The sequence below is a fragment of the Cebus imitator genome, unplaced genomic scaffold (genome assembly GCF_001604975.1).
Source record: "Cebus imitator isolate Cc_AM_T3 unplaced genomic scaffold, Cebus_imitator-1.0 Scaffold4, whole genome shotgun sequence".
NCBI lineage: Eukaryota > Metazoa > Chordata > Mammalia > Primates > Cebidae > Cebus > Cebus imitator.
In genome coordinates, this window is record NW_016107319.1 from 8,703,053 (window position 1) to 8,716,357 (window position 13,305).

Here is a 13,305-nt window from a genome sequence, read left to right on the forward strand (position 1 = left end):
TGTCAATAAACCCACAGTGGAAAAATCTTAGGAATACTGACTTACCATAAACTTCAGAGAAGACTGATGAAGTTCAGAATTCCAGTTGTTTATTTTTAGCTAGAATATATTCACATAGGTTGCTCAGTGCCCCATTTCTACTGAAGGAAAATCCACAGGCTTTGTAGTAAGTAAACCTTACTAGCAGGTAATTACATTATACATTACCACTTAGGGTGAGTGATTTCTACAGTTAATTGCCCAAATTTTGGTGAGTTTAAATCATCAAGCAATAACCTTATATATGTGTATAATATAAACAAAACTCAAACTTGAACTAAGATAGCAGGTGTACTAGCAAAGTCTTCCAAGAAAAAAAAGCATCAATTATTTGTCCTTGTCTTCAGGCACAATCATGTGTAAGACATTTGAGAAAAGGCTTTGTTTTCCACATTTCTTTTTTTTTTTTTTTTTTTACTTTTATTTTAGATTCAGGGATACATGTGAAGGTTTGCTACATAGGTAAACATAGGTAAACTCATGTCACGTGGGTTTGGTGTACAGATTATTGCATCAACCAGTTATTAGTACCCAGTTGTTATCTTTTCTGCTCCTCTTCCTCCTCCCACTCTCCACCCTCAAGTAGACCTTAATGTCTGTTGTCTCCTCTTTTGTGTTCATGAGTTCTCACCATTTAGCTCCCACTTACAAGTGACAACATGGGGTATTTGGTTTTCTGTTTCTGCATTAGTTTCCTAAGGATAATAGTCTCCACCTCCATCCTTGTCTGCAAAAGACATGATCTCATTATTATGGCTGCATAGTATTCCATGGTATATATGTACCTCATTTTCTTTATCCAGTCTGTCACTTATGGGCATTTAGATTGATTCCATGTCTTTGCTATCATGTATAATGCTACAGTGAACATTCCCATGCATGTATCTTTATGGTAGAATGATTTATATTCCTCTCGTTGTATACCCAGTAATAGGATTGCTGGGTCGAATGATAGTTCTGCTTTTAGCTCTTTGAAGAATCACCATACTGCTTTCTATAATGGTTTAATGAATTTTACTCCCACCAAGTGTATAAGTGTTCCCTTTTTTCTGAACACCAGCATGTCTTCTTTTTTGACTTTTTAGTGATAGCCACTCTAGTATGAGATGGTAGCTCATTGTGGTTTTGAGTTGCATTTCTCTGCTGATCAGTGGTATTGAGCTTTTTTTCATAAGCTTGTTGGCTGCACGTATGTCTTTTGAAAAGTGTCTGTTCATGTCCTTTTCCCACTTTTTAATGGGGTTGTTTTTCTCTTGTAAATTAAGTTCCTTATAGATGCTGGATATTAGACCTTTGTCAGATGCATAGTTTACAAGTATTTTCTCCCATTCCATAGGTTGTCTGTTCACTCTGTTGATAGTTTATTTTGCTGTACAGAAGCTCTTAAGTTTAATTATATCCCATTTGTCAATTTTTGCTTTTGTTGTCTTTGTCATGAAATCTTTGCCCGTTTTTATGTCCAGGTTGGTATTGCCTAGGTTGTCTTCCAGGATTTTTATAGTTTTGGATTTTACATTTAAGTTTTATCCTTGATGTAATGAACATCAATATAAAAGTCCTCAACTTGCCAACCAAATCCAGCAGCACATCAAAAAGCTAATCCACCATGATCAAGTAGGCTTCATCCCTGGGATGCAAGACTGGTTTAACATATATAAATCAATCACATAAACAGAACTAAAGACAAAAACCACATGATTATATCAATGGATGCAGAAAAGGCTTTCAGTAACATTCAGAATGTCTTCATGTTAAATACTCTCAATAAACTAGGTATTAGAGGAACATATCTTAAAATAGTAAGAGCCATCTATGACAAACCGACAACCAACATTGTACTCAGTGGACAAAAGCTGGAAGCATTCCCCTTGAAAACCAGCACAAGACAAAGATGCTCTCTCTCACCACTCCTATTCAACTAGTATTGGAAGTTCTAGCCAGAGCAGTAAGGCAAGAGAAAGCAATATAGAGCATCCAGATAGGAAGAGAAGAAGTGAGACTGTTTGTAGATGACATGTTTCTATATCTAGAAAACCCTAAAATGTTCTACAAATAGCCCAAAATCTCCTTCAGCTGATAAACAACTTCAGCAATGTCTCAGGATACAATGTTAATGTACAAAAATCACTAACATTCCTACACACCAAGAGCAGCCAAGCAGAGAGCCAAATCAGGAAGGCAATCCCATTAACAATTCCCACAGAAAGAATAAAATATTTAGGAATACAGCTAACCAGGGAAGTGAAAGATCTCTACAATGAGAAAGACAAAACAATGCTCAAGAAATCAAGAAGATACAAACAAAGGGAAAAACATCCCATGCTTATGGATGGGAAGAATCAATATCATTAAAATGGCCATACTGCCCAAAGCAATTTACAGTTGCAGTGCTATTTCTATCAAACTACCAATGAGATTCTTCACAGAACTAAAAAAACTATTTTAAAATTTGTATGGAACCAAAAAAGAACCTGAATAGCCAAGGCAATCCTAAACAAAACGAACAAAGCTGGAACCATCACATTACCCACTTCAAATTACGCTACAGGGTTGCAGTAATTAAAATAGTGTGGTACTGGTACAAAAACAGGTACATAGACCAATGTAACAGAATAGAGAGCCCACAAACAAGGCTGTACACCTACAACCATCTATCTTGACAAAGCTGACAAAAACAAGCAATGGGCAAAAGGCTCCGTCTTCAGTAAATGGTGCTGGGAAAACTGGGTAACCATATGAAGAAGATTGAAGCTGGACCCCTTCCTACACCGAATACAAAAATCAACTCAAGATGTTTTTTAAATTTCTAGGAAGGAGATTCTGACTTAACTTTATCATTCATTCTAATGTTTATTGTCCACATTGAGGATATTCCTTTTTCTAGTAGTGGGAAATGTGGTAGTTAAATCACCTATAACTCCAAATAGCTCAGTAAATGACTTGGGTTTAGGAATTGCTAAGTATGAACAATAATCTGGAATCGGCATCATCATAATTTCTTATATGTTAAGAACATCTTAGGGCAAACCAAGATTTATGTTAGAATATGTGGTGTTATGGGTCAGGTTGCTTTTCTTATGCATTTTGCCCACTGAAAAGAATTTATTTTAAACAGACACTATGGCAGATAGCAATAATGGAGAAAGAAAAAAAATCAAAGCTTCGAATTAAATAAGTTTTATACATTCTCTTAAAAAGTTTACTATTATAATGTCAAGAAACATTTAGGTTCACTTATTCAAAAAAATCAACTTTCATATATTAAGACAGTAATAGCCTGCTTGGAAGTGCATCTGTATAACTGTGAAAGACTAAGTCTTAATTCCATGTTGTGATAATCTTGACCATTTAGGATATAGTAATAGACAAACCATATAACCTGATTACAAAGACCAAATCTGTATCTGACAGATTTGGAATTGTAAATTTAATAAACACTTCTAAAATTTTTGCCTCTTCTGTCTCTCTTCACCTTTGAGAAAACCAAATAATTTTGGATTTCTATTTTAGCAAGAGAGTATCTAATAGATGTGGCTTTATGAGATGTAAGTATAATTCACATTTGCTTAGAAATGTAGAGATGATAGCAATAGAATGAACTCACTAGGAACTGGTAGTTTTATGGTCACATCGATACTTATGATGGCAGTAAGATAAAAGAAGGTAGTGCAAAAGTTACAGTGTGATTTAAGTACAAAAGTAAAGCTAGACAGAGCAGAATGGAAATAGCACTATTAATGTAAGACTATGATTGTTCTTTTTGTGAGAAGGAAAAGGAATTGATGGGTTATTACTATCATTGTAGTTATTGCTGTTTGATGATATGGCCCTAGTAGAGTTGTAACTTTGTTTTTTACCACGAGTTAGCAACCCGAAAATGTTCTACAAATAAAACAGAAGATATCTTTTACCATAAGAAGTGTAAATATGTAGTATCAGGTTATAATTAAAAATTAATTGAAAAAAATATAGTATCATGCTAATGGAATGAGCCATATCTATAAAATAGAAGTTGTTTCATTTTAATAACCTATTGAAGATATGATTGGCCCTGGATTGGTTGACTTTTTAGTTTAATTTTATAATTAAAGAAGATTATGCTGATGATCAATTTTAACAATGTTCTATATGTTTATGAGCAATGATCATTTTTTATTTGACTTTTATTTTTAGCCCTAGTTCTTTAAAACTAACAGAAGCTTCTGATGTCCTTTATTTTTAGAATGATCTCATTTTTTGGAGGGTGGGAAATGGGATTTGTTAGTAAGAATAGCCACTCTAACATGAGCGTATGTCTTATGTCAGGTAATAACATAAGCATAAGCATATGTCAGGTAATAGGATTACTTTTAGATAAGCACAGAGACCTTGCCGTGTTCTGTGTGCTTATCAAAAAATAATCCTACTACCTGAGCTGTAATTTTAGTTACATGTGTAAAGATTTTCTTGAAGTAGACTTTAACATGCAATGTACTTTTGATTCTTTCAAGTGAAAAATATTTAATTCACACTAGATGGAGCTCTTTAGCTAATTCTAGGATTATTTTTCAAAAGTTTATCCTCATTGAATGATCTAGTAAATACAATAGCCCTAACACTTTCAACCTACAGCATTTTCCAAAATGGCAGCAATTAAGATTTCTATTTTGTACCTTAGTTTATGTTTTAGATAGTGTGTAAGGAAGAGGAGGGAGTCATATATGGGATTACAGTCATATGTGACTGAAAACTAGATTTTCCTTGATATTTTAGAAACATTTAACTTAATAAAAAAACTCTGTAACTGAACATACAGAAAAATATTTGCTGATCATAACATTTGTATTCTGTTTGTATGATAGAGAATGTGTTACCAATTTGTATAAATTCAGCACTATTTGTCCTTTTTTCTCTTCAGATTGTTCCTCACGTGGTTAATTTGGTTCATTCTTTCAAAAGTGATGGTCTGCCTTCCAGTACAGCCTTCTTAGTGCAATTAACAGAACTGATACACTGTATGATGTATCATTATTCTGGATTTCCAGATCTCTATGAACCTATTCTGGAGGCAATAAAGGTATAATGATAGTTGTACCAGTATCTGTAGAGTTGTGTTATATTAATATGATGAACATTGTTATAACCAGCTGTACAATTTACTATTTTATGGTAATAATGCTTTTTGTTTGAAAAACGCAGTTAGAATCAGGTTTCATTTATGTTTAGGGAGTAACTGCTTTCTTGCTGCTATCACCATTCTAAATTAATAACCGTATTTTCTCATTTCTGCAGTGTCATCAATTGTAAGGCATAGCTTTAAATTTATAATATCTTTTAGGGTAATTTGTTTAAAAAGAAATGCTACATCAAGTTAATGCATACATCAGATTTGCACCCCAATATTAGAGTGTTAAAAAGTATGTGTAGAGTACATCTTGGAATACAGGAAATGGAGTTCAGTAAAATATTTGACTTTGATTTCTTCCCCTTTTTAATGCTTCTTTTTTTTTAGTTTTTGAGACTGAATCTCACTCTGTCGCTCAGGCTGCAGTGCAGTGGTGCGATCTTCGCTTACTGCAACCTTTGCCTCCCGGATCCAAGCGATTCTCCTGCCTGAGCCTCCTGAGTTCTAGGACTACAGGGGCCCACCACTACACCTGACTAATATTTGTATTTTCAGTTGGGGCAGGGTTTCACCATATTGGCCAGGCTGGTCTCAAACTCCTGACATCAAGTGATCCACTCGCCTCGGCCTTCCAAGGTGTTGGGATTACAGGCATGAGCCACTGCGCCTGGCCCCCTTTTTAGTTAATTCTATTTTTGCTGTGGATTGTTCATGAATGTTTAGAAACTTCGTTTGAATTATTTGTGGAGTTACACTGTTTTTCAACTTTATATGGAAATGGATCTAAAAAGCACTATTTTTGGTGGGGGAACAGTATTGCTTTCTTGCCCAGGCTGAAGTGCAGTGGCATGATCATGGCTTATTGCAGCCTCTACATCTTGATGTCAAGTGATCCTCCCACCTCAGCCTCCCAACTCTTTGGGACTACAAGTGCACACCACCACACCAGGCTAATTTCTTATTTTTCATAGAGACCGGGCCTCACTCTGTTGCTCAGGCTGGTCTTGAATTCCTAAGCTCAAGTGATCCTCAGCCTCCCGAAGTGCTGGGATTACAGGCATCAGTCACTGTGCCTAGCCTAAAAAAAAGCATTTCTGTGTGGAAGAATGGATCACAATAAGCATACTTTACTCTTAGTAAACTTACTGCATAATCAGTATATATAGCAAAAGAATTGGAGAACTGAACTCAGTCAAACTTAACCAGAAATTAGTAGAAGTCAATTCTATTGTGTTTTTATTTGAGATATGAATTTCAATATAAAGGTCTTATTATCTTTATTTCCGTATCTGAGATGGATTTAAAGCAGTTCTTTTTACTATATCATTAACTAAATCAACTTATGTTGATTGAGCTCAGAACACAAAGACTTAAACAGTTAATGTATATTGCTGGTGTGACACTGACACTTTAAAAGTAAATTATGTACAGGAGCATTGTGGAGTGGATTTGATGGTAATATGCATCTCTTTCAACATTGTCACTGGATCCATAGGTGATAGTTGCTGCACTTGTTAATTGATTGCCATTCTTTGTTCATGAGACTTTTTATGTTGAAAATTCTGATAACTCATATAGGCTCAGAAGAAACAAGGGGCTCACTCTAAGCCCAAAGAAAACACTTTTTCTTAGTTGTCAAAAAAAAAAAAAAAATCAGAAGATTGAAATTCCTTCAGAAAATGTTTGCTAAGATCTAAGTGCTAAATGCTAATAGCAGTCCAGATAAGTCCTAATGACTTTACCAGCTTTCCTTATTCTTCAGTACTCTATTCATGCTCAAAATAATTTACACTTAAAATGTTATTTCATATTTCACAAAGGTAATAAGAAAAATCCATATGTTGTAATAATTTTCTATGTGGGTAACATGAGATTAAGTTTTATTTTCTTAAAGTTAAAAGTCATTGTGCATTGATGCTTTCATTTCTCATTTCTTAATTTGGGATTTTATTTCTAAGAGTTAACACTGAGTAAATATTAGTATTTAATGAAAAGGAAACATTTTATTACAAAATTTGAAAACTAATTGTTTGCTTATCTTGTTTAACTGAGAGCTAAAATTTAAGTCTTCATTCTGCTGCCTTTGAATAGCACTGACCTCAGACTTTTATAGACATTTTGCTGGCGTATAGAGAATATAAATATTTCAAATGTAACTTGAATTTCTGGCTTTTGAGTATTCTTCAACTTGATAAACTCTGTTATTAGAAGGTATTTATTTTTGCCTTGCAATGAAATTTGATATTTTGATGACTAGCCAAGTACTATCAGTTACTACAAAACTAAGTTGGGGGAAAGAAAGTTCAAATGTCAGTGTAAGAATCTTCTTAATGGTGTTAATTAATTTAACAATGAAAATAGTTTTTACTTTACTTTTAAACTGTTTTTCTTCTTTATGATCTATAGGATTTTCCTAAACCCAGTGAAGAGAAGATTAAGTTAATTCTCAATCAAAGTGCCTGGACTTCTCAATCCAATTCTTTGGCATCTTGCTTGTCTAGACTTTCTGGAAAATCTGAAACTGGGAAAACTGGCCTTATTAACCTAGGCAATACATGTTATATGAACAGTGTTATACAAGCCTTGTTTATGGCCACAGAGTAAGTTTAAATTTGAATCTTTTTAACTGTAAGAGTTGATGCATGCTAATGAAATATAAGATGATAGAATTGTTTCCACATTATTCCTTATAAATGGCATAAATGTTAACGTTTCTTATATTGCCTTATTCAGAAATGAAACTGCTTTTAGTGCTCAGAAACCATGAGAATATTAACATTAGGCTGGGTATGGTGGCTCACGCCTATATTCCCAGCACTTTGGGAGGCTGAGGTAGGTGGATCACTTGAGGTCAGGAATTCAAGAGCAGCCTGGCCAGCATGGCGAAACCCCATTTCTACTAAAAATATAATAATTAGCTGGGCGTGGTTGTGAGTACTTATAATCCCAGCTACTTGGGAGGCTGAGGCAGGAGGATCACTTGAGCCCGGGAGGCAAAGGTTGTGGTGAGCTGAGATTGTGCCATCGCATTCCAGCCTGGGTGACAGAGCAAGATTCACTCTCAAAAAAAAAAAAAGAAAATGTTAGCATTAATTCTGCTTATTATTCATTGCATTTAAATGGCACTTTAAAAATTCTAATTTTTTAATAGTGTAACAGAAGGATTGATTGCACCTATTCCAAACAGTTTAAGTATACTAGAGTACTTCATTGTTATCCTGTGAGACTGTCATTTTTTTTAACATATTTAAATGTGTTTTGAGGGAAGTCATATATAATTTTATCTGCCTGTTGGTACTTTCATGCTTATCAGATCAACAACTTTGTTGCCATTTATGAAGTTTAAGTTCTGCTTCTAACCCAGGACAATAATTACTGAACACATGTATATAAACAGACATGTTCTTTTCCCCTCTTAAAAATTTTCTTTCGAATCCATTTTCTTTTGCAACTAAGCAAATAGGAAATCAGGGCCGGGCACAGTTGCTTACACCTGTAATCCCAGTACTTTGTGAGGCTGAGGCGGACAGATCACAAGATCAGGAGATCAAGACCAGCCTGGCCAATATGGTGAAACCCTGTCCCTACTAAAAATACAAAAAATTAGCCGAGTGTCGTGGTATGCACGTGCCGGGCATGGTGAGCCAAGATTGTGCCACTGCACTCCAGCCTGGGTAACAGATTGAGACTCCATCTCAAAAAAAAAAAAAAAAAAAAAAAAAGCAGAATTGCTAGAACCTAGGAGGCAGAGGTTGCAGAGAGCCAAGGTTATGCTATAGCACTCCAGGCGACAGAGCAAGACTCGGAAAAAAAAAAAAAAAAGAAAGAAATCAGAATGCTGTTCCAGTTATGTAAACGCTATCTGCAAAGGTACAAAATAATGATAAACTTTTCCGGAAGACAAAAACATGGTTGAATTTTTCTCTTGAATACCAATGAAGTATTCATGGAACTTGCCCAAAGAGGTTTACAAATTGAGTTGTAAGCTTTTCCAAGTTGTTATGCCTGCCGAAAGGAATCATACACTATGAAATGTAGAACTCGCTTTATTTTTGGGCCCCAGATTATAGTATCAGCACTCATGTGTTTTTGGTTTAGCTTAGCATTTAGTTTTTTGATTTGTTTGTATTTGGAATTTGGGAAGGTTTTATTTTTGTTTTTTTAAGAAAATGTGTACCTTTAGACACAAGTGATACTAGGCTTAAGACTGAAAGAATCCCTTTCTTACCACCAGAGGTCATCTAGTCCAGACATCTCCTTTTACAAATGACAGAGAAAACAGACACCCAAAGCAACTGTAACTGGCAAGAGCAAATAGAAGCTATATCTTAATGACCAGTGGCCAATGATATTATCTCGGAATAGGAAGACAGCATATTTTATTTCTTAAGTATTATATGAATTCTTCATAGTTTAAAAATAATTAAATTTTAAAGCATGTAGAATAAAAATCGGACACTCCAATTTCCAAAAGTAATTTGTTAAAAGTTTGCATTGTTTCAGACCTTTTTTGGTACAGTTACATGTTTGTGTCTAATGTGAAAACAAATGCATTGTTTTTTTGAGAAAATTTGCAGAGAATCCTAATTATATAATCTTTTCCAGCCACTTGCTTTTATCATTTAATAATTTGTATTGGAAATATTCCTATGTTAAGGCAATACAGATCTGTGTCATTCCCAGTAAATGTGTATGCCATCATTTATGCAGTAATACTCCTATTGATGAATATTAGATTGTTCTGCTTATAATTAACATATCTCTGCCCTTATACAGATATAGGGGATTTTCTTTGAATATCTTCCATATCTTGCATATCCTTTGAATATCTTTCAACTTGCTTTCCAAAAAAGCTGTAGCATTTTGAACTCTGATGCTAATATAAAATTCTACATAGACCCTTTACCTTTAGCAGCAAAACAATCTTTTTAATTTTTTGCCAATATGAAGAAAAAGTCTGTTTTAATTTGCATATTGCTGCTAATTGTAGAGTTTTTCCCTCTGTTATTTTTGTTTATTCATTTGTGTTTTTCTTCCAAATAATCTGTTCTTTTTGTACATCTTTTTGTTGGGCCTCTTTTGTTTTTCTGTTGATTTATATATACCCTGGATGATCATCCTTTGCTACATGCTTTTTTTGAGTCACAGTTCGTTTATGGGGTGTTTTATTTATGATTATTTTACGTATTCCAGTCTTCCACTTTTCATTTATATTATCTGGACTTTAGAAAACCTTTACTCTAAATTTGTTCTTTCTTCATTTTAATGACTTCAGTAGTTTTATATTTTATATCTAGCTCATTAGTCCTGTGATATCTGTGATGGTGTATAATCTTATCTAACTACATTTTTTACCAAATGGACACCCAGTTTTCCCTTTGCTTTTTTTTTTTTTTTAAGTAGTTTATCCTTTTCCCATGCTATACTCTTGAAATCACTTTATAGTGCATTTTAATGACAGCATATTTTTTATTTCATGAAGATTTGAAAGGATTTAAGTTGTTTACTTATGTTATAAATTAATGGCTTAACCTGCTTCTATTTGCTAATCCAGAAAATAGAAATAATATGTTATAGCACATAGGCCATTAACAGGCTATATAGTAAGTGTTAGTTTATTGTCATTCCCCCCTCCTCCTTTACTGTAGTACAGGTAGATAACTTCCGTAGGTAAATGAAGTTTTACTTTAAGGGTAATAAATTCATGAACTAACTTGCTTTTAGCTTTTAAGAAATGCTTTTAAATGGCTAGGCACAGTGGCTCATGGCTGTATTTCCAGCACTTTGGGAAGCCAAGGTGGCTGGATCATTTGAAGCCAGGAGTTCGAGACCAGCCTGGCCAACATGGTGAAACCCTGTCTCTACAAAAGTCACAAAAATTAGGTGGGCACAGTAGCATATACCTGTGGTCCCAGCTACTTGAGAAGCTGAGGCACGAGAATCACTTGAACCTTGGAGGTGGAGGTTGCAGTGAGATGAGATTGTGCCACTGCCCTCCAGCCTGGGCAACAAAAGGAAACTCTGTCTCAAAAAAAAAAAAAAAAAGCTTTTAAAAAATGCAAGTGTGTGTATACACATATAAATAAATCATTATATTCTCTTTCAGTTTCAGGAGACAAGTATTATCTTTAAATCTAAATGGGTGCAATTCATTAATGAAAAAATTACAGCATCTTTTTGCCTTTCTGGCTCATACGCAGGTGAGTGTGTATCTGCATAAAGTATGTTTAGGTTAACTGCATGGTAATATTCATTAAACTTTACATTATACCTTTTTAACTGATGAAATAATATATTAGATATCTCACCCAGTACAACAAATCCTTAGAAATGCTAAAGAGGTACTGCCTAAAATATGTACATATCAGGATATGCCCTAAGTTTCTATATTTTTCTCTTGCTTCCCATTTTTGTAGCTGAATATTATGCTGACCCATTGATCTAGAAATTTTTACAAAGAAAATATGACTTTCTATCCAATAAATAAGCTCCTTCATGAAGAATTATTTTTAAATGCATGATTGTTTCCTGAATCTAAATTAATAGATTTGTACAATAATGAGCAACTAAAATAATATTGTGGTGCCTGGGCTTTTTTTTTCTTTTCTTGTATATACCCATTCATTATAAATAAAGATCCCTGCAGTTCTGTTTATCTGATAAGTTCCAGAACTTAAACTTTCTTGGTGATCTTTCATGTCCACACATTAATCCATGGTAATTAATTTATGTTAATGGCACCAAGGTGGTCATATATAGTAAATATTTACTCAACAGACATTTATTAAGAGACACTATATGCAGTCAATGATAAGCATTAAGAGTCTTTATGTTCAAAGAACTTTTAGATTAGATTTTGAGCCTATATGCATGAATAATATATATATCATTTATTTATAATATATATGATTACTTTTCTGGTTTTACTTTCATTGCCTTTATCTCACAGCGGTCTGAAGGAGTAGAAGTTAGAGCCAGAAGAAAAAATAGGTTGAGAATTGATGGGATTCAATTGATGGGAATGCTTTTGTTTTCTTTCTACAAGCTGAGAAATATCTCAAGTATAACTTCTTAAATGGAAAGAATCTAGACAGGATTGATATGAGATGATAGTAATGGCCTATGAGTAATTATACTCAGATGATTTTATTATTCTTTATCTGGGGGAAGTATGTTCACAAATTAAATTTACCATATCAAGACCAAGGGACATTAAATGAAAACTATCTCCTTCTTCACTCCCCTGTTGTTTCCTTGTAAATTGATTGTTGTGCTTTCTTTATCACTAGTCTGTATTTATTATACATAAAATATATATGTATATGTATATGTAGGCAGATATATACTGTATTAACTTACTAAATCAGAGCTATTAGAAAAAAAATCTTAGGGGAAGTTTCCCTGCTCCTCCCAAGAAAAGAAAAGTAGAAATTAACAAGAGCCTGATTAAAGCAGCCTGACAGAGATTATCTTAGGCAGATGGATTTTCCCATGTAATTGAAAAGTCCTTTTTTCTTATAATTAATAAAGGCAACATTTATTGAACATTTACATTCTTTTAGCTCCTAGTCTAAATGTTTTATGTCTTAATCATCAAAAGGAGTCTATCAGGTAATAAGGTATGTCCTCATTTTACAGATGAAGAAACAGGTTTACATTACCTGTTCAGGGTCATGCAAATGAGCAGCTGGATTGAGATATGAACCAAACAGCTGTGAAGCCCATGTAGGCTAAACTTCCTTCCTTTAGAATACTATAAAAAGCCTTAATTTGGGTAAAATTTTTTGTTTTTTTTTTTCTTTTTATTGCATTTTAGGTTTGGGGGTACATGTGAAGAACATGCAAGATTGTTGCATAGGTACACACATGGCAGTGTGATTTGCTGCCTTCCACCCCTTCACCTATATCTGGCATTTCTCCCCATGCTGTCTCTCCCCAACTCCCCACACCCCGCTGTCCCTCCACTGTTTCCCCCCGACAGACCCCAGTGTGTGATGCTTCCCTCCCTGTGTCCATGTGTTTTCATTGTTCAGCACCCACCTGTGAGTGAGAACATGCAGTGTTTGATTTTCTGTTCTTCTGTCAGTTTGCTGAGAATGATGGTTTCCAGGTTCATCCATGTCCCTACAAAGGACACAAACTCATCGTTTTTGATGGCTGCG

General features: G+C 34.3%; 1 protein-coding gene across 2 annotated transcripts in view; it reads left to right on the forward strand.

The window, feature by feature from the left end:
• Nucleotides 1–13,305, forward strand: part of USP38 (ubiquitin specific peptidase 38) — a 43,512-nt gene that overhangs the window by 13,739 nt on the left and 16,468 nt on the right. For both annotated transcript variants that reach the window (XM_037740476.1, XM_017534443.2), the window contains 3 exons: nucleotides 4,937–5,095; nucleotides 7,550–7,743; nucleotides 11,250–11,343. In XM_037740476.1, the coding sequence (XP_037596404.1) occupies nucleotides 4,937–5,095; nucleotides 7,550–7,743; nucleotides 11,250–11,343 (447 nt within the window). The remainder of the gene's footprint in view (nucleotides 1–4,936; nucleotides 5,096–7,549; nucleotides 7,744–11,249; nucleotides 11,344–13,305) is intronic.